The sequence below is a fragment of the Panthera leo genome, chromosome C2, assembly GCF_018350215.1.
Source record: "Panthera leo isolate Ple1 chromosome C2, P.leo_Ple1_pat1.1, whole genome shotgun sequence".
Classification (NCBI taxonomy): domain Eukaryota; kingdom Metazoa; phylum Chordata; class Mammalia; order Carnivora; family Felidae; genus Panthera; species Panthera leo.
Genome location: NC_056687.1, coordinates 153641304 through 153666533, shown reverse-complemented (window position 1 = coordinate 153666533; position 25230 = coordinate 153641304). Strand labels below are relative to the sequence as shown.

Genomic DNA, 25230 nt, shown 5'->3' with positions numbered 1-25230 from the left:
AAGTCCTTATTTGTTGCTGATCTGAAATTCAAATGTTAACACTCCCCCCCCCCCACCCCGGTATTTTATCAGGCAATCCTAGACGAGACATCGCTGATGGTTTCCATATAGGTCAGCCTCCCCGAGCAGAGAGCAGGATGGAAAGCACAGGAGAGTGGTAGGAAGTGGATTTTGAGAGGCAAACGCAAGTCAATTCTTTTGCCCCAACACATTCAGGATTTTTCTTTTTATCTAGAAAAGTTTGAAACTCTAACACAGAAAATACATGAGATCGCAAACACTGCGATGACATCCCTGGGTCAATTAGGTCCTAGCCCTCTCTAAAAGCAGCCTCCAGAACCGTGAGAAGTAAATTTCTGTTGTTTAAAAGCTACCCCATCTCTGGTATTTTGTTACAGCAGCCCAGATAGACTGAGCCACCACCATTTTCCTTCTCCACTGACTGGTCCTAGGAAATTCCCCATGAAGCCAGAGGTTGAGGGAGAGACAGTGAAGGTGTTGGTAACATTCTCTTTTTAAGCTGGATCACTTATTTGTACATGAATGTTTACAATTAATATTTGTAATTTCCATTCATCTTGGTTGTATTTGTGCAAAAATGAAAGAAAGAAAGAGAAAGAAAGAAAGAAAGAAAGAAAGAAAGAAAGAAAGAGAAAGAAAGAAAGAAAGAAAGGAAAAAGAAAGGAAAAAGAAAAAGAGAAAGAAAGAGAAAGAGAAAGAAAGAGAAAGAAAGAAAGGTAGGGACAGGGAGGGAGGGAAGACAGAAGGGAGGGAAGAAGGAAGATTTAAAAAATATACCCAAGTAAGTAAAACATGTCTAGTTAATTAAGCAAGTGGTAGTTTTCTGTACACCAGTTACTAAAGAAAACTTGACTTTCTCTTTGATATCAGTCTGAGAACAATGTATTAGTCACTCACTAATTTTCAATATTGTAAATTTAGAATGGAATTCGTAGAACCTGGATTGCAGGATTGGGAGTGAGTTTAGAAACAATACACAGAAACTAACACATGGTTGAAGCATAAAACAATTACTTCTTAGCAATATTAAGAGTTCTTAACACTGTGTCATTTTAATATATTCTATTCCTGTAACACAATTATACCACGTGTATTCTTTCCAATTAATAAATTTAAATTGTGTGATGAATTGAATATTATAGTCTCTCTTGATCTTAGGGTTCTTGCAAACAAAAGATGATTTCAAAAATCACAAATCTCCAAGGATCGTAAAGTAGGAATTACAAGGCCAAATACTCATCAGCATTTCAGTTTTAGTTTTAGAGGTTATGTCTACTTTTGGGGTTTTGTTTTGCTTTTGTTTTTTAGAAAGAGAGAGGCAGAGGGAAAGAGAAAGAGAATCTCAACCAACTGAGCCACCCAGGCTCCCCAATGTCTCCTTTTTGAACTTATTCTATTTTACAGCTCTTCCTCTGGGAATTAGTCATTGTGTCTATAATTCTGGCAATGCTAATATTTCATTAATGTGTTCAGTGAATGAATACCATAATTTGGGCACCCGCACAGAAAACGTCTAAAGAATTTCAATAGCATTTTAATGCAGTTAGACTAATAAGAAAATGGGATACTCACACGGGAAATTCTTTGCGATAGCGCTTAAGGAATTTTGTTTTTTAATTTCAACTAGAAAATTAACAACGTAGTTAGTTGTGGGTGGAGAACGCATCAGGAAACGGGGATAGAATCATAGCGCCAGAAGGATGTGAGTAGAATAGCAGAGAGTATCTCTCTGAAGGACCTGATTTGACCAGAAAGGAAACGGGTACCTGAGACAGTGAACAGATGTGCCATACCATGGCAAGTATTTTTGGCTTTATGTCTCACTGGGGTCAGGCGTGTCTGGAAGATTTGGGACGGTAAGTGGCCACCATAAGTCCCTACAAGGTTACACCAGCTGATCCCGTCAAGATCAGAGGCCAAGACACGTGGCCAAAGCCAGCTTTAAAAGCACCCAAGTGAAGAACTGAAACAAAATTAACATGGCAGCACCAGTGGCAGGATATGCTTGGAAGGAACTGGAACGCAACAATCGTGGCCTTCTGGAAAGGGGTGCTGGTTTGGAAAACAGACTGGATTTTAGGCGCATGGTTTCATGGGATTTGTAAGATTGAGTGAGGCACTTGGCTTCCCTGAGGGTCTAGTTGGGTTAAGAATGGTGAGATTGGGCTTTGCACATAGTCTGCGTTCAAAAGTGTTATTTATAGGGGCTCCTGGCTGGCTCAGTTGGTTAAGTCTCTGACTTCCCCTCAGGTCATGATCTCGCGGTCCGTGGGTTCGAGCCCCGCGTCGGGCTCTGTGCTGACAGCTGGGAGCCTGGAGCCTGCTTCGAATTCTGTGTCTCCCTCTGTCTCTGCCCCTCCCCTGCTCGCCCTCTGCCTCTCTCCCTCTCTCAAAAATAAATCAACATTAAAAAAAATTAAAAGTCCGGTGATCGAAATATTTTTAAGTAACACCAGTGGAAAAATTTTAAAACCTACACCAAAATCATTTCCTTCACGATGACTGCAGCTGGGGAAGACAGCTCCTATGTGTGCGGATCGGGGCTGAACCACACATGGAAAAGAGAAAAGGATTGCATTCGCCAACGGTGGCGGAGACGTGCGTTATTCTTTTTTATTTCTACCTGCCTGAATCTGTTCTTTTGATTAAAGTAGCTTTAATTCAAAAATAACAACATCCAGAAAGTTAAGCTCAACGTTGAGATCTACACTGGGGGACGCTGACGTCGGAAACACCACCAACACAACAGTTGTGCCCGTTCAGAGCCGATGACAAACGAGGGGTGAGGCCCAGAGAGAGGGAACCAGACAGAAGAGCACCGAACTGGCCCTGGAGGCCTCCCGGAGGAGCCAACACTGGCCACGGAGAAGAAGGAAAACACAAGCAAAGCCACGGTTCTCAATTTAGCCATGGGGCCCTCGGGGCAGTATTTCATCGTGGCCTCGCTATTTCCAGGAAGGAAGGAAGGGGCTTCCGAGGACGTGTTTCTCTTAAGGTGCTTTGAGCATCCTCCTTAACAGTCACAGACAAGCTGGGGAATCTCAGCTGCACCCCCGCCCCCCCATCCTTGATGTTACTGAACCGAGTGCAAAGTTGGCTCTTCATGCCTTTCTCGTTCGGTGCCTCTAATGTTCATTTCCCTAAAACACTCACTGTCGCTGGCATTACAGGAGCCACGTAAAATCAAAGAAGAAGCAGAGTACTTCTCTAAAATCGAGGGGCCGACAATCAAATGTTGACGATCGCCTTTGCCAAAGGATCCGAGCACGTTGAGCTGAAGGCGGCCACTGCGCGTGTGGCCAGTTGTTCTATGACGTCGGGAAGAGGCCGCAGCTGCTTGCCAGCAGGTGCCTTAGCATGACTTTCTACAGGAAGTCGTTTTCGGTGCCGAGCCGGTACCAGAAACTGGGCCAAGCATCAGGGCCGTAGATACTAGTGAGGCCTAATCCCCGCCTCGTCTGGCGAGTGAACACTGTGTTGTGACAAGTGATTCATTCCGATGTGATCAACGCTCCAGTGGCTGGGCGCACAGAACAGGGGTGGCCAGAGGGCAGCAGAGGGAGCGGGAGCCGAGCAGGGGGGGTGTCGCATAAAGAGAAGGCGAGGTCCCTCCCCAGTGGGGCGGTGTTCTTGGAAACCACGAAGGGATCCGTTTTCGGTCAGTATCAGGCACGGGGGCTTTGGGGTCAGCGTTCAGAGCCTGGCTCTGGCACTTGCTAACTGAGGTCGCGCGTTTCCAAAAGCGGCCCAAGTCCCCTGCTCGCCTCCCAGCGGGAAGCTCCTCCAGGCAAGAGGCGGCGTCCCCTTTACCCCCTTGCGCCTGGCATCGCCATGCCCCCTGCCTTGGGGCACAAGCAGCAATCTGACAAGCCCTGAGCACCGCAGCTGGTCCTCTGTGGGCTCCTGGGACGCCGAGACCAGCCAGATCGCCCACTGTCGGCGGAGAGACGGCGAGACCCGGCTGGTAGGTGACCTCGGATGCGCGAGGGACCCCGAGGAGGCTAGCACCGGAAGCACCCAGCTAAGCCCACCGCGATTGCTCACCCACAAACTTCCGAACCGAAGCGACGGGTGCTAAGTGCTAAGCTAGGACGCGGTTGGTTGTGAAGAAAAGCTAATTCATAGGCTCAGGGGCTCTGGATAATTTGCTTCGCCTCTTTTTTTTGTTTTTGTTTTTTTTAATTTATTTTGAGAGAGGCAGAGACAGCATGAGTAGGGGTGGGGCCAAGAGAGAGGGAGGGAGAGAATCCCCAGCAGGCTCTCCACTGGCCGCGGGCCTTGAACCCACTAACCGTGAGATCACGACCCGAGCCAAAATCAAGAGGTGGCCGCTTACCCCACTGAGCCGCCCGGGCACCCCATGCACCTCTTTAAGCTCGGCTCCCTCCTCTCTAACGTGGAAATAATCCGAGTCATCATCTCGGAGGTTGCTGAGAGTGTTAAATAAGAAATCACTCAAAGGCACTCACAGTGCCTGGCACATAGAAATAGTGACTATGCATAGTGGCCCTAGGGGACGCTACATGCCCTGTAACTGCTAGCACCATAAAATGTCCCGTGACATGTTTTAAAGACACGCAATGGGAATTTTTATTTCTTTGTTTGATTTTTCAGTTTACGTGGGTGTTTCACATGTCGGCCAATAGGTTTTGAAATGCTATTTGGTGAAGTGCTCTGCTTATGTGGGGGTTTGCCCCTAAATCCAACTTTCTGTTCTTTTTTTAACCATTGCCTCTGCACCACAAAGTTGAGCAGCTGAATTTTCTCTTTTCTCTGACTTCTTGGCACATAATGGCCTCACATTCATCTCCCATGGGAGAGGTGGGGGTGGGGGGGGGTGGGGAGTATGATGTTCCCTTTTCAGTAATGTAGATGTAATTTCTTTCAGGTAACTTCAAGTAACATCTCCTAGCCAAAAGTGTTTGTATCCTAACTGGAGTCAGAAATTGGCATCAACTTAAGCCGGCTGCAATGACTGTATACTATTTACGTTTTGAAATTGTTCCTTCTGTGATTCCTGGAGTCCCCCTGACCTTCTCTTCTCCCCTCAATTGTAGTAATCCTGAAACATTAAAACCTTGCTGAAGGTAACACGATTGTCCTTCCGGATAGAACCATCAAAAGAATCTTTGGTGATGCACTTATGAATGGCAGTTTCCTGGCAGGCAACAGCATCATTCTCAGTTCTATCTGAACCTAAAACATGAATGTCTGTAAGAACACGCATAAGGGCTACAAAAATCAAACTGCCAGCCACAAAGACGCCTAATGAGGGAGCTTTTCATTGCCATGTTTCCATTGGTAGCACGAGTTTCTCCAATTTGTTTGAACTAACTTATACCTAGGCTCTAATTATCTATGCCTGTGAATGAAAGATAAGGTGTTTAAGTCACGAGGATATATCTGATTTTCCCCACTTGTATTCTCAATCCTGGCAGGGGCTCAGTTTGGAGGTGATATAACATAGGAGCGCTTGACTCTGCAGTTAGAATGCCTCCACTCAATTGCTCTGTGCCCTTGGGCAAGATGTGTTCCCTCTCTGGTCTACAGGGTCCTCCTAGACTTCCTGTTGCTGTTGCGTTTCTGGTGATGGAAATGGCATGGCTTAGATCACTGTTTATGGGTAGGACACAACAGTCAATGTCAGTGCTCTATACATGGCTCTTTTTTAATGAAAATGATATTGGAAACCAAGATCTGGGCACTTGGTGTGTTTGTTGCTACTGGGCATACTTTCTTGTAGGTCTTCTAAAATAGCAAAATACAAATATGTGTGCATACCACCCATGTACATGTGTGTGTGTGTGTGTGTGTGTGTGTATACACACACACATTAATAAGGTATATGTTAATATAAGTGATAAGGTATATGAGGTGTATACATAAGGTATGGATATAATATATAAAAGATATATAAATATATTTATATATTACTAATCTCCACACGTAACCATCTGTGTCTATATTAAGTTACATATGAGCTCAGATGTCTCCAACTTTAATCCATTGCCATGTGGCTCATTCTGGTCCCTTCCCTTACGCATCTGTACGTCTCATGCCAACAGTGGGAACCCCGGCTGCCACCATCAGCTATCATCTGCTATCCATTAACATAATGATTCAATTTCAGTACGCATGGGTAACCCTTGCAGAATTGTTAACCTCTATCCCTGTGGGAACAACCTGATCAACCAGAGTACGGTGCTTATGTCCTCCCCTCCAGGTCAGATAGGGTTTTGAAAAAGTGGTTTTTCTGGAGTTTCTCTGGAGCGTTTGACTTTGTTATGGAGAGTGCCCTGGGCCTAAGGCAAAATGGTTATTTTGCCCTCTCTCTGCCCAAAACATGAGGAGGTTTTTCTGTGATCTTCACTGTGAGAATCCAGTGAGAGTCATAAAAGTTAAGCCCATGAAAGCGTGGGTCCCCCCCCCCAAGACAGGGTCCCCAGAGTTTCTCACTCTCGAGTTGTTCTACCCTCAGCTTCCAGAAGTTCATAAAAATTTGTATTCAGTCATTATTTCTAAAAGTTTATGGCTCCAGTGACTTGGGCTCCAAAGAAGCAGATCTTAGCTATGTATAGCATTTTTAATACTTGCTCTAGGTATGACATTATGTATACATGACTTAGCACAATCTACTGGTGTTGTCATTTGACCAGTTTGAGTGAAATATTAAAACCTCGCCTTCTTTACATTCCTTTTACCTTCCCTCATTCATAATATGTCTTAAATATCCTCTCTACATACCTTTAGAACCCTAGAACTGTCACTGTTTTTCCTTTAGCAGTCAAACATAACTTACATAACTTATACAACTCAAGAAGAGATTGAAAGCCTGCTCTCTTTACTGATAAGTTTTGCTTGCTCTGTTTTTCTTCTTTTCTCATGCATCCAGTTTGCTTCTCTTATCATTACCTTTCCATTTGGAGAACTTCCTTCAGCCATTATTTACGATGACCTTCTAGTAACATATCCTCTGAGTACTTTCTAATCTAAGAATGTCTTGATGTCCCCTTCATTTCTGAAGGGTATTTTCATCGATCATAGAGTTCAGGGTTGATGGTTCTTTCCTTTCAGTACTCGAAACAGGTGCTACTTCTCTCTGGCCTCCATGATTCCTGATGAGAAGTCCTTGATCATTTGAACTGGGTTGCGTGTGTGTTTTGTTTTGTTTTGTTTTGTTTTGTTTTGTACCGTGGAAAAACAAGTATGATAAGGGGCTCCAGTTTTTTAGCCATCACGGAAACGAAACTAAAGCCACAGTGATAAAATAAAACATAATGCAGCATCCATGTTGAGGAGACAAATGGAACCCATAACCAATGCTTATGCAGTCACACCAAAAGTCATATACAAGGTTCAAAGCAGCCCTATCTGTGGTTGGGAAGAAATGAAAACAACGTAACAGTCCATCCACACACGCTGGATTAAATAAATTACGACAGATTCATACAATCAAATTCTAGACAGCAAGGGAAGAAAATACATTCAACAGCACGGGTCATCATCCATTTTAAATGATCTTTGCATACTTCACTTTTAAGTTACTTTTCAAAATGAAACTGTTTTTCCTGCAATAAGTTAGAAAGACAAAATATGCTATAGTGCGATGTGTTTTATGCGATTTAAAACACTTATCCACATAAATTAACTCCACAGATTTCGCAGATAGGCATACATGTCTAAGGTGTATATGTGCAAACCATGATAGTGGGTGTCATTGAGGGAAGGGAATTTTGAGAATGAAGTGGGCTCTATTTGGAACAATTAATCAGACAAATTAAAATGAGAAAGGGGAATTGCCAGGATTGATGATGACATCTCTAGGCCCCTCCACTTCCCCCAGAGTAACAATAATATAATAAATAGCCACAGAAAACATAAGCAGAGAAGCTCATAGCAAGAGGCCAAGAATGGCCTTCCTCTTCTCCTTCTGGAAAACTGCTCCTTACCTCCCAATGATAATGTTTTCCCCTTGGGCGAATCTTCCCCTAGCTCCTCCATAGAATTGCCTCTTTCCTGCCCTGGTTGCTCTCTTTTCATACTCATGGTTATCAGTTCTGCCTTCCTCAATAAGCAGAATTTCCCTTTGGGTCAGAGAAGAGGCATATACCTCTCTACATCCTTGGACCTAATAAAGTGCCTTGTACATAGCAGGTGCCAGCCACTGTCAATAAATAAATCAGCAAATCAAGTAAGGACTTCATTTATTTAGACACCTCTACCTTAGTTTGTAATCATCTCAAATATCTTTTTTTTTTCATTTTAGGGGGGAAAGGGCAGGGGTGGGGGGAGAGAGAGAGAGAGAGAGAGAGAGAGAGAGAGAGAGAGAGAGGACCCCAAGGAGGCTCAACACCCAGCACGGAGCCTGACGTAGGTCTAGATCCCACAATCCTGGGATCATGACCTGAGCCAAAAGCAAGAGTCTGAAGCTCAAGTGACTGAGCCCCCCAGGTGCCCCACGATCTCAAATACCTTAAGCCAAGAAGCTCCTTCCTCCCATGACCACACAAGTGGTGGTCATGGCGACTCAACGGATAAGGTGGTTGAGGAAAAGCAAACAGTAAAATGCTGCAGGTTTTATTTAAAATCTGGGTGTTTCTCTCTTTGCCTACCGTGGCAGCTCTAACTGCATTCTTGGGAATTCCAGGATTCCGCACAGCACAAAGCCACCAGCCAGGCCGGGCATCCTCAGAGTACTAGGCCGTTGCTTGGTAGGCTCCTGCATTCTGGCAACTTGCATTTCAGGGAGGAAACAGGGGACCAGTCAACAACCACCTCCAAAGGTTTGTCCGAGTAAGGCCACCGTCATTACTGACCCCTGCATCATCATTACCTGCATCGAGTTATCTTTATTAACTGAGCAGACAAAATCCCCACTTTTCTGGCCAACTCCGCCAGAGTAAAGACAGATGAAACATAGGGACGCTTCCCAAGCGCAGGCTTCATGGGTAAGTTGCCCTCGGCTGCAGAGGGAAGAGAGTGGCATTTAAGGCTTAAGGCCTGAGTCATCTTTTCCAAGCCGATTGTCAAGTGCCTGACGGATGGCTCATGGCTGCCAAGTGAGTTACCGGAGGAACACAGAGGGTTACAGAAGGCAGGAGGACAAAGCAGTAATATAACCCCTCCCTGGAAAACAGTAAAGGGAATTTGCGAGGTTCATTTGCCCCCAGCATGACATTACAAGGTTTTAGAACATATTTCAAAGCAAGTGCAAAGCTTTGGGGATAAGGAGCAGGAACTATTATCCATTTTTGCTGGAGTTCTGGTTTTTCATTTTGAGAGTCCCTCCTACCGCTCACTTCTAGGGGTGTCATTTAGGATACAAAATGATTAACGGAGCCCACCCTGGATATTCATAATCCTCTGAAGGCTGTAAGTGTGCGAGTTACACGTGCGTTTGCGTTTTAGGGCCCCACAAGGGGAATACGTAGAAGTCTCCCTCAGCGGGAGCCACAACTCTCTGTGTCGGCCAGGCATGAAGATCCTACGTGTGTCTCTTAGAACTCCGGACGCTGGCTCTTTCTTACTCTGTGACCCATCCAACCCTCCAGAAATCCTGTGATGCTTTCGTCCTCTCTTTGTTCCTAACCAGTGCTATTCCTCCCAGGCTGACTGGGATCCAACTTTCCCCACGGGCCGTTTGTAAGAGTATTCACGATGATTATTCAAAAGATTTCTCCAGCATTTCCCCGTTGTTGTTGTTGTTGTTGTTTTTTGAGCAGTGTGCATGAGATCAGTACATTTTACCCACAAAGAAAAGGAACCGTAGTTTCCTAAGAACCAAATCTGAACACCCCTGCGTGAGCACTCTTCCCTCCCCGTGTCGATACTGTACATTCTGCTTAAGATCCCTTCCAGCAAAACCACAGTCACCTTTCAAATCCCACTGGAACCTTCCTAAACGTCCTTTCCACGGGTGGGCTTTATCCTCTCCTGCCTGTGCTCTCGGATCATGTTGCTCAAGCCCCTGATACAGCAGCAGTCGCGCTGAGGGTCACGGTTGGCCTGAAGTTTAGAGTCTGAAGATGTGGGCTGGAATCCCTACTCTGCACTTAACCATATCCCATTAGGGAAGTCACAAAAGGCTCTCAGGCTTCCGATGACCTCATCTGCAAAATGGGTCTAATAGTACTTACCTTGCCGGGTTGATGTTTAGGAATACCAGAGGGACAGTTTTTAATTGCCCTCTAACAGTTCCTAGCAAAAATCATAAACGTTCCTTCATAAATAAATAATGGCACATTTATACAAATGGGATACACACTCATTTGAAAAAGCATAATGCATACTTATAGTTATTGAAACAGATCTATCTCTATGACATTTTATTAAGGGAAAGGAAGTTATAAAACCACTCCGTGTCCAGAGATCATTTTTATGTAAATACACATAAATTTAAAATATACCCATATATACATGTGCTTTGAGAATGAGGCTTACCAAAATGCTAATGGTTGTTACCAATAGGTGGTAGAATTTTGGAAGATTTTTAATTTCCCTGGGATTCTTTTTGATATTGGTTGAATAATGACAAAGGTATTGACTTGGAAAAGAGTATTTGGAAATTCTTTGCATGGTATCACAATAAATTTGAAAACTCAGGAAAGAAACATGTGCCATTGGTAGTTCATTCATATATTCCAAATCTGAATAAAGCAATGAACACTGGGGAGCAGTAAGCAAGTAGACAGACACTGGTTTATTGTGCCATATATTAATTGACTTTGCACAAGTGTTCAACCTATATGAGTTTCAATTTTCCCCTCTACAAAAGAGTTTTTCATCAGACCCGTAAACTTCTCTCCAGACTGACGTGTTATCTTTCACTCTTTTAATGAATATTAACTGAGCACTATTATATGAACACCTAAGTACCAAAAACAGATGAAGAAGAGGAAACACGAAGTCCTCAACCTCACAGAACTTAGATTCTAAAGGACACGAAATAAGAAAATAAAGAAACTGGATTCTTTAGATGGTAGGCTCTAAGGTCCAAAACTAGCAGAGAGCTGTCTGTGGGGAACAGTGGTAAGAGATTCTCAGATGCAGAAAATGGCAAGAAGTACCAAAACTGGAAGAATAAAACAGGCATTTTGAAGAACAAAAAGGCCAGGGTGAAGGGGTTCTCCTGTCTCTTAAACTATTACCCTGAACTCATAGAAGAGGATATATAAAGGTAAATGCTAATTATTAATCAAAAGACTAAAATCTGTAAGAAATTGTAGGTATCTATTGCATCTGAAGTTTCTAGTTAGGAGCTATTCACAATTTTAGAAATGTGATACCTCCAGCTTGTTGCTACTTCTCAAGGTTGGTTTGATGATTCAGAGTCTTTTGTTTGGCCATAACATTTTTAGAATTCTTTTTTCTAGCTCTGTTAGAAATGCTGTGGGTATTTTGATGGAGATTGATTAAATCTGTAGATTGTTTGGGGTAGTATGGACAATGTAACAATATTGGTTATTCCAATCCATGAGCATGGGATATCTTTCCATTTGTTTGTGTCATCTTCAATTTCTTACACCGGTGTTTTACAATTTCCTGAGTTCAAGTCTTTCACCTCCTTGGTTAAGTTTATTCCTAGGCATCTTATTATTTTTGGTGCAAATGTAAATGGGGTTGTTTTCATAATTCCTTTTCCTGCTATTTCATTAATAGTGTATAGAAATGCAACTGTTTTCACATTGTACATGCATTTGGCTGTAAGGGACAGAAAACCCAACCCAGAGTGAACATTTTTGAGCAAAATCATATGACTCATGATGATGATGATGATGATGATGATGATGAGAAATCATATGAGGCTAATTTTGACCAGGCATTTAACCCTCTAATCTTTACAGAAACTCTATGAAGCAGGGATCATTATCTCATTTTAGACTTGAGGCAACCAAGGCTAAGACAGATCAAGTCAATTGTCTAAGATCTTGTTGCTTTTCAGTGGAGGAGTTGGGATGTTTGAACATTAGGCTCATGGCCCTTCCACTCAGTTCAAAGATTCAAGTCTCCCTCTAATCTCCCAGAGGCTATAGCCAACTAGAAGCAGCCCACCAATTTGCCTTTGAGAGAACAGATCTCTAAACCAGCTCTAAGAGGCTGCCTTTTGTAGGTCCATCCAGTGGGAGATCGTTTCTACGCAAACAGTGCTGTTCAAATACAACCTGCTATTATCATTGCTGGCATTATTATTAATTGGCACTCCAAAAAACAGGTTAAGGACCAGGACACTGAATCTCATTCGCCCTGACAATGTGAGTCTCCAAATTAAATGATTAGCTTTGATGCTGAGGGGAGACTAATCAGGAGTTGTTGTGAGGACTCGAGTCTGGCATGAACAGTCGCTCAAAGTAGGGGCTGGTGGTGTTAGCGGTAGGACTTTGGGCAAAGCATTAGGTTTCTCTGGCATGCGGGCAACTAACTCCCTCAGGCAAGGTGGCCGGAGGTGACGACTACTGCTGGCCTTCCCGGGGCACTTAACAGGTTGGATGGTAGCGATTGGTGCCTCCTGACACATTTGTCTTGACTCTTCCCTTGAAGGCCCGCAGCCTCTTCACCAGATCTGGGTTCCCCATTTGCCTAAGGGGCGGCAGAACAGGGCAGCCCAAACTTGGCCCGGGAGCAGAATGTATCTTATTCCAAGTCCCTGTTCCCACACTCACTGTGGAACCTAGCGTAACCATTTTATTACATGAAAGATGAAATGAAATAATATGTAGAAAACTTCTACGACATAGAAGAAGCCCAGTACAGGTTAGCCATTATTAGTATCATCAGTTTGATTGCCAAACCCCATGCCCTTCACATATCTAAGATATTCACAATGACTATGATGCAGGAGACAAGGAGAACCAACTTACTGAGACCCTCTCTCCTTTATTCTTGTCAGTTCCCCATCCCCTGGTCATTCCGATCACCCTCTCTCTTCCTTGCCTTGCTATTCTTGTTTGTACCCTTCGTAAGCATGGCTTTTAAAGGTCGTAAATGGTCTTGCTAGTAGCCTTTTACCAAATGGCTCTAGAAGAAGTCAAAGTCCACAGCTTGAAAGTCCTGTCCACGTATCCAAACTTGGATCAGAACAATGGGAGAAAGTCGAAAGCATGAGACACTTTTCTGCCCAGCAGCATTACTGCAGGAAGAGGTTGCAGGCCGTCACAAGGAGGGCTTGGCCCTCTTTACAAATTAACAAAATGCGTAAGTGACCCAGGAGTGGTAGCTCACAGATCAAGTTTGGAGACAGATTCTTGCACCCCTCACACTTGTGCTGGCTTGATACTTAACTAGCAACCAGAGAGAAGTGGACCATGAAGGGAATGTGCAAAAATCACAGGGTCCCGTTGCAGACTCAAGACTTAGGATAATTATTTGCAACCTGAATTTCCTCAGGCTTCCCCTGCCTACAGTAGAAATGAATAGCCATAGCTAAAATGTCACTGCAGCTTCTGACCCCGGCTCTTTCTTTCTCCATCTAGTGCATGCAGGGCTCTCAGAGGAACCAATGCCTGGGCTATCCTAGGAGCCTTTCCTTCTCTCACCATCTTGTTTGCAAACATTGTGCCAGGAACTGAGGAAACAAGATAACACGACAAGTTCCCTGCCCAAGCGCAGCTCACGGGCCAGGGGGAGGACAGGACGCTTAGTCATTGATAACTTGGGACAGGATGCCATGTGCATATGGCATTGCTTTGGGAATCTCAAGCAGACCAAAGGGGTCAAGAGAGAAGCTTTCAAGAGTAATAAATGTTTGGAGATGTGTTTTGAAGCATAAGAGAAGTTAGCTAGGTGCCCAGAAAAATAAGATGGAAAGGGATTTACATGCAAGAAATACATGAGCAAAGGCTGGCTTCGTTTGGGCAACTACAGGTAATTCCACAATCTCCTAAGAAAGGAACCTACTATTTCTCAGACCAAGGAATTCTGTTACTAGGGCAGAGGTGGGGTGAGGAACAAGGACGTACTAGCTTCTTTCCAATTTCCCTCAGGGGGACAACATTTAACTTGTACCATTGGCTAATGACTATTAACCAGAGCTAAGCATTTACGAAAATGCAGAGTGATATCATACAGCTGCCCTTCAATTCTTAAAAAACAAAACAAGATCCGAAGATGAAAAAGTCCTTGTATTTGTCACAACGTGCTTGCCCACCAAGATTGGACTTGCCCATTGGCCTTGGGGGGAGCGAGGAGGGGTTCACTTCCTTGGAAGACCATTCTCTGCCCACACCCTTACTCGGTCCCTGCATTTGTGTGCACTCATTATGTCCCTATACTTTTCTCGATCACAGTTCAAAAAATGTGTGTGTGTGTGTGTGTGTGTGTGTGTGTGTGTGTGTGTGTGAGTGATTTAATTAATCTCCGCCTCTCTCTCTCACCAGGCTCTACATTCCAGGACAAGAGACCGAATCTGTTTCCTCCCTGCTCCATCACGATTTTCTAGCACCAAGTCTGGTCCAGAACAGATGCTTGACAAAGATGTGTTGAAACTGTTGCCCCTGTCATTGTGTCCTCTGGTTGCCACTCTTGTGATTTCGGCTGCTCGAATTTCATACCTGTTGAGCAGTTAGGAATTGCATTTCGAGGAGGAAAGAGCTGTGGCCATTTGGGTTAGCCCATCTGGCCTGGTCCAATGAGAAGCTAGGGGCCACTAGGGTATTCGGAGCTCTCTGAGAGCCAAATGCCCATTAGGAGCCTGGCACTTAGAACGGGAGCTTTTAATCGACGTCTACGATAGAAAGAGTAGTAAGTTCTCTCCAAAGGACATGAGCTAAGGCAAACATGCAGGACCAGATACACAATCCCCAGGATCTGATACCAAATGAAAATGCAGGGCCCCTTGTTCAGATATTCTCAAGAATTTCAAACAGACCCATAAATCCAGAGAACAAACTGGTGCTTGCCAGAGGAGAACGGGGAGGGGAAGTTGGGCGAAAAGGGTGAAGGGGAGTGAAAGGCACCGGCTTCCAGTCATGGAGAGAATAAGTCACCGGGATGAAACGCGCAGCACAGGGAATATGGTGAGTGGCCCCGCAACAGCATCCGATGGTGACACAGGAGCAACGCACGCGGCGGGCACAGCGTAGGGAACAGCGATGCTGAATCACTGTGTCCTACACCTGAAACTAATGCAACATTGTGTGGCGTCTACCCTCCGGCCGAAAACAATTTAAAAGTTAAAAAACAAGAGGACTTCAAGATGGTGACAGGAGAGCATCAGAGCAAGTCCAGCGGCCCGGGTGAGACCGCACAGGTGGCGTTCCCACGACGCTGGCCTCGCCCAATTTACGGCTGATCGGGAAAAGCTGGACACAAGGTCACGATTTTCTGTTAGACAACCGAGGGAGGTTTGCATTTATGAAAATGAAGGCCTTTTAAACGGCCAGATGTACTTCCTTTCCCTGCAGGCTGAGGAGGGGTCTTGGGAAAACTAATGGATCCTTCCGTCCCCGTACCCAATGGGGCCACCTCTGTGTTTCCAAAGGCTTCCTTAAGGCACACTGGTTTGTCCTTCTGCGAACAGCCCTGAACTCCTTGCTATCCGGCAAAGCCCCGTGGGCTCTTCGGCCTTGCAGAACCGCCTCCACCTGAGGGTCCAGGGTCCAAAGACACGGATTCTGAAGCCAACACGGGCTCCAGTCCCAGCGCCGCTACTTACAACCCAATGACTTGGTGCAAAGTGCTTCGCCTCCCCAGAGCCTCGGTCTCCTCGTCTACAGCGTGGAAGCGACGGTACCCGGCCCAAGGGGGCGGCCGCGAGGACGAAACACGGGACACAGCGCAGAGGGCTGCGCACACGAGCGCACAAAACGGGGACGCAGCCTCGCCCGCACCGCGCTTCTGCTTTAGCCCAAAGCCGAAGCGGGGAGCGCAGCCCGCCTTCGAGCAGGGAAACCCCAGCTCTCTCCCCACGCCCGTCGCTGCGCCCTATAAATAGCCGAGCTAAGTCACCGTCTCCGCCGGAGTCGCTGTTCCTTGGGGTGAGGAACCGGGCGGCTGTCGCAGGTGCTCCCTCCAGGCCGACTCCTCCTCGGGCGTCTCGTCCCCGCACCGCCCCCCCCCCGGGCACCCCCGCGCCGCCCCCGGGCGACGCGCGTCCGGCCGGGCGGCAGGACGCCCCGCGCCTTGACCCCCGCCCCCCGCGGCGGCCGCGCAGCCCCGCCCCGCCTCGCCCCGCCCCGCCCCGCCGCCCCGCCTCCCCCGCGCCCCGCTGCCGGCTGCCAGTCCCGGCTGCCAGTCCCGCCCGTGCGCTGGGCCGGCCGGGGGGCCGCGGGCGTGCGCACCGGCGAGTCCGGGGGAGGGCGCGGGGGCGGCGGGGCGGGCGCGGGAGCCCCCGGGACCGGCCGCTGAGCGAGCACGCCGGCGTGCGGCGGGAAGGCCGGCCTCGCGGTTCCTCCGGGAGCCCAACTCCGTTCCCGCGCCGCCGCGATGATCCCCCCGAGCGGCGCCCGCGAGGACGGCGTGGACGGGCTGCCCAGGGAGGCGCCGAGCGCCGAGCAGCCGCCCTCTCCGGCATCCACCGGCAGCCAGGAATCCAAGGTACCGCGCGCACTCGCCCCAAGAGAGCACGAACTCACTCTCCTCCTGCCCTTCTCTGTGTCCACCGTCGTGTCCCCGGACCGGCGCCGGTGCCGGCGGGAGACGTGCCCCTAGCTGGAGCCGGGCTCCCCCGAGACCTGAATGTCGGGCGGGACGCGCGGAGAGCTGCTGGAGCGCGTCGCGTGGACCCGGCCTCCTGCCCACGCAGACCCGAGGCTGCGCGGGCTTCTCCCCCCGGAGCGCACGCCGGGCGGTGCGCCCCGACTCCCGGGCTCGGAGAGACCGCTTTCGCGGGTGCTTGGCGGCCGGGCGGTTCCGTGCTTTCCGCCCGCCGGTGCCCCAAGCGCGGGGTGGGCGTTGAGCGGCTTCTGAAGGCTGAAGGAGGATAGACAGCGAGGGATGCGCCTGCGGAAGGGCCGGGGCGCCTGCGGCCGGCCGGGGGTTGTCTGTGTCCCGGGCGTCTCCGAGGCGAGACGTTTGGCTTAAGGCAAGGGCTCACCCCTGACTTCGGAGACGCCGCGCGAAGGGAAGAGCCGCGTGCGTGGGAAAGTTGGTGTTCCTCCTGTGGAAGTTAGTACGGGAAGAACTTACACTTGCTTTTGCGGGCGGCGCTGACGCGCACACACAAAGCCACCCCCGCAGCACCCCTGCCGCCGTTCCGCTTCCTCTGAGACGCTGCTGGGCGCCAGGCACGTGCTTGGAAATCTTGGACGAGGAGGGCGTGAAATGGGGCCGCCGGCGGTGACCCGCCACATGGCCTCGCGGCCTGGGGTGAAAACCGTGCGACGGAGCTTGTGGTCGTGAGGGTTCCTTTACGTGCAGGGCTCCCGGCGCCTTGCGCGGATCTCCTCGTGAGCTCCCCAGGCATCTTCGGAATGCCGGGCAGGTCCTGTGCAGGAGCGAAGGCAAGGGGGATGCCGGTCTGGAGGGCAGGTCGGACGGGGCGGAGAGAAGCCTCATCCCTCTGTCCCTGTACATACACCCGCCGGAGCCGTTGGCAAACCAACAGGATCAAAATCCCGGCTAAGCGGCTCTTGGTGTAAGTGATGCTGGGCTCTGGGACACATCTCAGCCTCTGGCAGTAAACCATCAAAGAGAGCTTGGCATGTTGTTTTACTTTACTCTACTTTACTTTACTTTACTTTATTTTACTTTATTTTATTTTATTTTATTTTATTATTTTATTACTTTATTTTATTATTTTATTTTGTTTTATTTTATTATTTTATTTTATTATTTTATTTTATTTTATATATTTTATTATATTATTATTTTATTTTGTTTTATTTTGTTTTATTTTATTTTATTATTTTATTTTATTATTTTATTTTATTTTATATATTTTATATTATTATATTATTTTATTTTATTTTGCTTTATTTTATTTTATTTTATTTTATTATTTTATTAATTTATTATTTTATTTTGTTTTATTATTTTATTTTATTTTATTTTGCTTTATTTTATTTTATTATTTTATTTTATTATTTTATTAATTTATTATTTTATTTTGTTTTATTATTTTATTTTATTTTATTTTGTCTTATTTTATTTTATTATTTCATTATTTTATTTTATTTTATATATTTTATTATATTATTTTATTATTTTATTTTATTTTATTTATTTTATTATTTTATTTTATTATTTTATTTTATTTTATATATTTTATTATATTATTATTTTATTTTGTTTTATTTTGTTTTATTTTATTATTTTATTTTATTTTATTAATTTATTATTTTATTTTGTTTTATTTTATTATTTTATTTTATTATTTTATTTTATTTTATATATTTTATTATATTATTATTTTATTTTGTTTTATTTTGTTTTATTTTATTTTATTATTTTATTTTATTATTTTATTTTATTTTATATATTTTATATTATTATATTATTTTATTTTGTTTTATTTTATTTTATTTTATTATTTTATTAATTTATTATTTTATTTTGTTTTATTATTTTATTTTATTTTATTTTGTCTTATTTTATTTTATTATTTCATTATTTTATTTTATTTTATATATTTTATTATATTATTTTATTATTTTATTTTATTTTATTTATTTTATTTTATTATTTTATTTTATTATTTTATTTTATTTATTATATTATATTATTTTATTTTATTTTATATATTTTATTATATTATTATTTTATTTTGTTTTATTTTGTTTTATTTTATTATTTTATTTTATTTTATTAATTTATTATTTTATTTTGTTTTATTTTATTATTTTATTTTATTTTGTCTTATTTTATTTTATTATTTTATTTTATTTTATTATTTTATTTTATTTTATTATTTTATTTTATTTTATTATTTTATTTTATTTTATTATTTTATTTTATTTATTATATTATTTTATTTTATTATTTTATTTTATTTTGTTTTATTTTATTTATTATATTATATTATTTTATTTTATTATTTTATTTTATTTTATTTTGTTTTATTTTATTTTATATTTTACTTTATCTTATCTTGTTTCATTTCATGTTATGGCCGATGTCTGATCAGGGATATATGTGTCAACTTGCCTAAATCTCAGTTGGAAATGGGGCAGAAGCCCCACCGCCCCCCCTTCCAGAACCACTGTTAAGAATTCATGAAACGGCCCAGTACCTGTAAGAGCTCCATCAGGGTTTATCCTTTTCCTTCCTGAGCTGAGGCCGATCCACCCCACCACAGATGATCCACCCCGAAGCAGCCTCACGTTCTGCACACACACACCGCCTCTCCTCTGACTGGAAGTTTCTGGGCATCTCATCACTGTCTTGTCACTGACCGTCAGCCACCTAAGGGCTGTGGGTGGTGTGGGTTAGTGGCCGTCTCAGAGATGATCCAGAATACGGTAAATGAAGGCGGCAGAACTCAAGAGTGAGACTAGTACTCAACTTTCTCAGTTGGGCCGGCCGCTCCCGCAGTAGGCGTGTTCTGGAGAGGGCTTAGCATGTGCGGATGCAGCAGCGTGGTTTAAACACGCTGTATGGATTTGCTATTTATAGATACCCCGATGCAAATTCCTTGGCAGAGGAAAAACTACATATGCGATACCCATAATTATCCACTGATTTATCTGACTGTGGTTTCAAATTTCGCACATGCCAGTTTTTCTCCAAGTGGCCTAGACACCTGAAGTGCGCGTATACGACCCGAAATTTATGGTCGGTGTTCTTGTCAGTGGAGATGGGCCGCCGGGGGGCCATGAACCCCAGGAAACTGAATGCAAAACAGTGTGGCTGAATGTGAGTTTTTTGGGGTGGCATTGGTGATATTCTCAAAGCCCTTGTCCCTCAGAAAGGCTGAACCGCCTACACCTAAGAAGGCTCTATTTATTCTACACCAGGAGTGTCAGATTTGAAAGCTCACGGCTGTTTACACGGATGTTCCACCCTGAGGATGGAAGGAAAGGAAGGAAAGTAGGAACCAGGCATTAGGAGGCATTCCACTTCTGAGATGGTCTGTGAAAATACCACTAAAATGTTTTAGGTCCCTCTGAGCATTAAGCTTCCTCAAGAAAGACTTTTAAAATTACTTCCAAAAAAAAACAAAAACAAAAAAAAAAAACCCTTTTCTTCTCTGATTGGAAGGGTGACAAATACCCTTTGTAGAAATTTGAAAAGCCCAGACCAAGAAAAAGAAAGAAAAAAAAAAAAAATCCCTCATTGGCTCACCATCCCGAGGTGACTACCGATAACATTTTGATCTACGTCATACATCTATTTTAAGATCTGCTTTTGTATTCGCGTAGCTGAGCGAACTATGGTCAGCATCTGCTGAACGTGTGCCGCGTATCAGGTACAACTTGAATCTTCACAATCACCCTGTGAGAGGGACTCATTTTATGAATAGGAAGCAGGGCTCGGAAAGGTTAGGGGACTTGCCCAAGATCACAGAGCTAGCTGAGAGCCACAGCTAGGCCAGAGCCCCAGGCGGCATAGCTCCGGAGCCCAGCCCTCCACCCCTACTCCCTGTCCCGCTTGGGCACCGTTTGCCTTCCTCCTGGTTCCCCTAACACCCCACTCAAGCATTCCACACGCCACTCAAAGTCCTCTACAGCAGTGTTTGGGGCTTCTCTCGAGAAGAAATCTTTGAAAATAAATTGAGCCACATTATCATGTGAAATGATGAAAAACCAAGTCTTGTCCAGCTTCTCGGTGTTTGGTTTTTCTACTGTCCCCCTCCCCGCCCCTGAAAATATACTTATGGAAACAACTAAATGGGATGTCGCAGAATCATCTAGAAAGGGGGGGCCGCAATAAATCCTTTGGTCGAGAGAGTCCATTAGGAGAGGACGATGATGGTTCAGTGCCCTGAGCCCATAAGATGTTTCCAGAAGTCCACTTTTTTTTGCAGACTGTTTGGAATGGTACATCATAGATTATGGGCGCTGGGAACACTGGGAATCATCTACTCTCAGTGTTTTTTTAAATTACGGATACTTTCTATTGTGTATATTGATTTTGGTACGGAAAATGTCAACATACACAAAAGCAGAGAACACAGTATAAAGATCAGTCGGTCTGTGACTAATCACCTGGCTTCACCAATGACCGATTGATTCATGGATGGTCTCTTTTCATCTCTTACCTCCCACTACCGCCGCCGTCCCTCCTCACACACACTGGATCATTTGAAACCCAGTTCCAAACATCGAATCATTTCATCCATAAATATTTCAGGCTGCATCTCTGAAAGCTTCTTTGGGAAACATGACTACCATTATCACATGCTCACATACTTTTCTGTCGAGGGTCAGTAAATTCTTGGGGGGGGCCACGGATGGTCCTTGGGAGATCCATGAACAACCAGAACCGGCATTGAGCATCGTGCAGTTACGTGTAGATGTGCAGCATCCGGGGAAAGGATCCATGGCTTAGGTCAGATCCGTAAACTATCTGTCACCTTCACTGGTTATTTAAATACCCTCTCCTTTTTTCTCTTGAGGAAACAGAGGCCAAGAGGAAGAGGCAATGACTTGCCTAAAATCACACACATCGCTAAGTGGCAGTATTTTTGCTTGACAACCCTGTCTCGGAGTTTAGTCCCCAGGGCACATTCCTGTAAACAGAAGTAGTAATGTAGTTCATGTGGTTTTCTTTTTCATAAAATTAGTTGCATTGAAAGAGTTTGAGAGCCACTGATGAACCTCACCCTTCTGTCTTTCCATTAACTATTCCAGAAAGACCACAACCTCATTTTTTTTTAAGTGCTGACAGAGAGCATGGAATACTAAGAAAAATGTCATGTTTCAGCATCTCTTATTTCAATGAGTGTCTTATTGGCAACATAGAAAACCTTACGAGGGTCTAATATGAAGGTTTAATATGGATGCCCTTGGCCATCACTTATATGACCCAAGGTCACATTTTGATGATGTGGAGAGATTCTAGGTTTTGAGGTCCAATAGACGAGAGTTGAGATCTTTTCTTATCGGTTGCCCTGTGACTGTGGGATAGTTGCCTAACCTCTCTGAGCCTCAGCTTCCTGTGGGCATGCTGATACCCAGTTGACATGTTTTGTTTTGTTTCTGTAAGGCCAGTGACCTAATACGTTTTAAGCATTTAAAAGCGTGTGACATTGTTGACTTTCTCTTCCTGCTTCACATTAGATGACTTCTGTTACCAGCCAACCCCAAATATCACCGGAATCATTTCAGTAACCAAAGCCGATACTGCAGTAGTATAACTGAGTTTTTCTCCCTTTGGACTATACCGATGCTGTTGACTGTAGAGCGTGTTACACCTTAGCTGTTTTGTATCCCCGGGAAGATAAGCCACAGACTCACCAGCCTGTGGCTTCAATTTTGAAAGGGTGATATAAGCCACCCAGTGGCCCACTGGAGCCAGGAACCAAGGACTCCCCTTATTCCTGGATGGTTCTCTCTGAACGTGGACCACCATCCAAGTTAGGGGAGAAAAATCTCTTCACCATGAGGATGCATCTCCCAGAAAGGGCGTGTCCATCAATCAGCGGCTGTTTATTGAGTGCCGTCTTTGTGCCCAGCTTGTCCCATACACATACATGAAGCTATCGTTGGTAAGGATTTTAACTTCTACTCAGGGGAGATGATGGCACCTTGGCTTTGCATCCAGATCTCTTGGGGAGTCCAGTCCACAGGTTAGAGCGCTAAACTGAAATCTCTGAACGAGGGTCGCAAGCATGAGTATTGTTGTAGAGCTTCCTTCGCGATTTCATTGTACAGCCAAGTTGGGGGAACGCTGGCTTAGGCCATCAAAGCAACCGAAGAGAGAATAAGAATTGAGTAAGAATTGTAGACTGTCGAGATTCTCTTCTTTCCAACCACCGTACCTGAAGGAACCATTTGTGATTACTCCTCTTCTTCCCTTCCCATTTATCCTTCCTTTCCAAACAAATGGCTCTGACAAGTGGCCCACTGTTGACTTCCACACGGCCAGATAATCTTAAGCATGTCTCAGATGCAGCTGGATTTACAAGGCTAGCTATGCTCTTATTATGTTATTTTCATAATCAAAAATAAAAGGTGGAAGACAGAAAACTATAAAGAAAAAAGTTCTTTATCATACAACCTAGATATAAGGGTTGTTTCGTTACTTGCCGTATTTTTCCACTTACGTTTCCTTTATATGTGTGCACACACGTACTTGAAACAAAATTGGAACAGTGTATACGTAAATGCACGTGTACTTTTTCTTGAACCTGATGTTATACAGAAATTTCCCATATACTCTGAGATAATCAATAACATGAATAATAAAAATAGTACTTTTTCTTGAACCTAGTGTTATACAGAAATTTTCCATATACTCTGAGATAATCAATAACATGAATAATAAAAATAGTACAACATTCTACTTCACCGTTAGGCCGCATCTATTTCATTGGTCCCTTCTGACTGCATATTTAGGTTCTTTTTACTTTTCACATATTTAAAAACATTGAAATTTGGGGCACCTGGGTGACGCAGTCGGTTAAGCATCCGACTTCGGCTCAGGTCATGATCTCACAGTTTGTGGGTTCCAGCCCCGCGTCGGGCTCTGTACTGACAGTCCAGAGCCTGGATCCTGCTTCAAATTCTGTGTCTCCCTCTCTCTCTCTGCCCCTCCCCGCTCTCACTCTGTCTCTCTGTCAAAAATAAATAAACATACATACGAACATACATACATACATAAATAATAAAAACATTGAAATTTATATCCTGATACATAAACATTTGAATATATTTCTGACAGGTTTCATAGGAAGTAGAGCTGTTGGGTCTGGATATAAACACTTCCAAAGTCTCTTACTCTCATTGACACGGTGCCCTCAAGAAAGACTATTACCGTAGCTTTTCATCTCTTAGTAAACTTTTTTATTGAAATATGGCATCCTACCAAAAAGTGCACACATCATAAGATTCCAGCTTAATTAATTTTCAAACAATAAACTTTTGATCTGTCTGTAACCAATGCAAAAGTCAAGAAATCAGATGTTACCAGCACTGTGGAATCTCCCTCAGACCCCCTTCTCTCATCTCTAGCTCCCCAAAAGTAAACGATATCCTTCTAACACCATAAATTAATTTCAGTCATGTGTGCTTTGTGGAAATGGAATCATGTAGTGGAGACTCTTTTATGCCTGGCTTCTGTCACTTAGCAGGATGTTACGAGCTTCATGTATGCCCGTGCGTGTAGCGATCATTTTCATTTTCCTTGCTGTATAGCATTCCACAGTAGGAATGGTTCACTATGTATCCACTCTACTGATGATAAACATTTGGATTGTTTCTTGGTTTGGGCTGCTTCAAGTAGGACCCTATGATCATCTTATATATGTCCTTATAGATATCTTATATATATTCTTATAGATATCTTCTATCTATCCTTATAGATATCTTATATATATTCTTATAGATATCTTCTATCTATCCTTATAGATATCTTCTATCTATCCTTATAGATATCGTCTATCTGTCCTTATAGATATCTTCTATCTATCCTTATAGATATCTGTTGGAGCAGCATTGCTGGGTTGTAGGCCAGACATGGGTTCAGCCTTGGTAGGCATTGTCAGCTTTCCAAAGTAGCTGTACTAATTCATACTCCCTCTAACAATGTAGAGTTCAACCTCCTCCTTATCCTACCAATACTTGGTATTATTGTCTGTCTTTTTCACTGCAGCCATTGTCATAGGAGATTAATGGCATCCCACTGTGTTTTTAACTTGTATTTCTGCAACGAATAATGAATTTAGCAGTTGGCAGTTTTTGTGCTTTTTGGCATTTGAATATTCTCTTGGGTGCAGTAGTCGGTCAAGCCTTTTGTCTCTTTTCCTGTTAGGTTGTCTATCATTTTCCTTTTAATTGATAGGAATTCATTACATGATTCTAGATACAACTACTTTCAGAGATAAATGTATTGGAGATATCGTCTCCTACTCTGCAGCTTACCTCTTCTCTTCTTAACAGAAATTCTTATTTAATTAGTTTATTAATTCACCCTCTTATGGTTGTTAGTGCTTTCTGTGTTCTGTTTATGAAATCTTTGCTTACCCGAGAGGCATGACGGTATTCTCTTACATTCTTTCCCAGAAATGTTATGTTTTGCCTTTCACACATAGGTTTATAATCCACTTGGAATTGCTCTTTTGGTATGGTGTGAGGTAGGGGTCGAGATTCATGATTGAACTGAATTGCCACCTTTGTT

The 25230-nt window shown here is 44.0% G+C and overlaps 1 protein-coding gene across 2 annotated transcripts in view; it reads left to right on the top strand.

Annotated features, from left to right (window-relative positions):
- Window positions 1-16359: 16359 nt before the first annotated feature.
- The window catches only part of STAC (SH3 and cysteine rich domain), a 140725-nt gene continuing 131854 nt past the window's right edge, over window positions 16360-25230 (top strand). For both annotated transcript variants that reach the window (XM_042956079.1, XM_042956078.1), the window contains exon 1: window positions 16360-16551. In XM_042956079.1, the coding sequence (XP_042812013.1) occupies window positions 16441-16551 (111 nt within the window). In that variant the 5' untranslated portion in view covers window positions 16360-16440. The remainder of the gene's footprint in view (window positions 16552-25230) is intronic.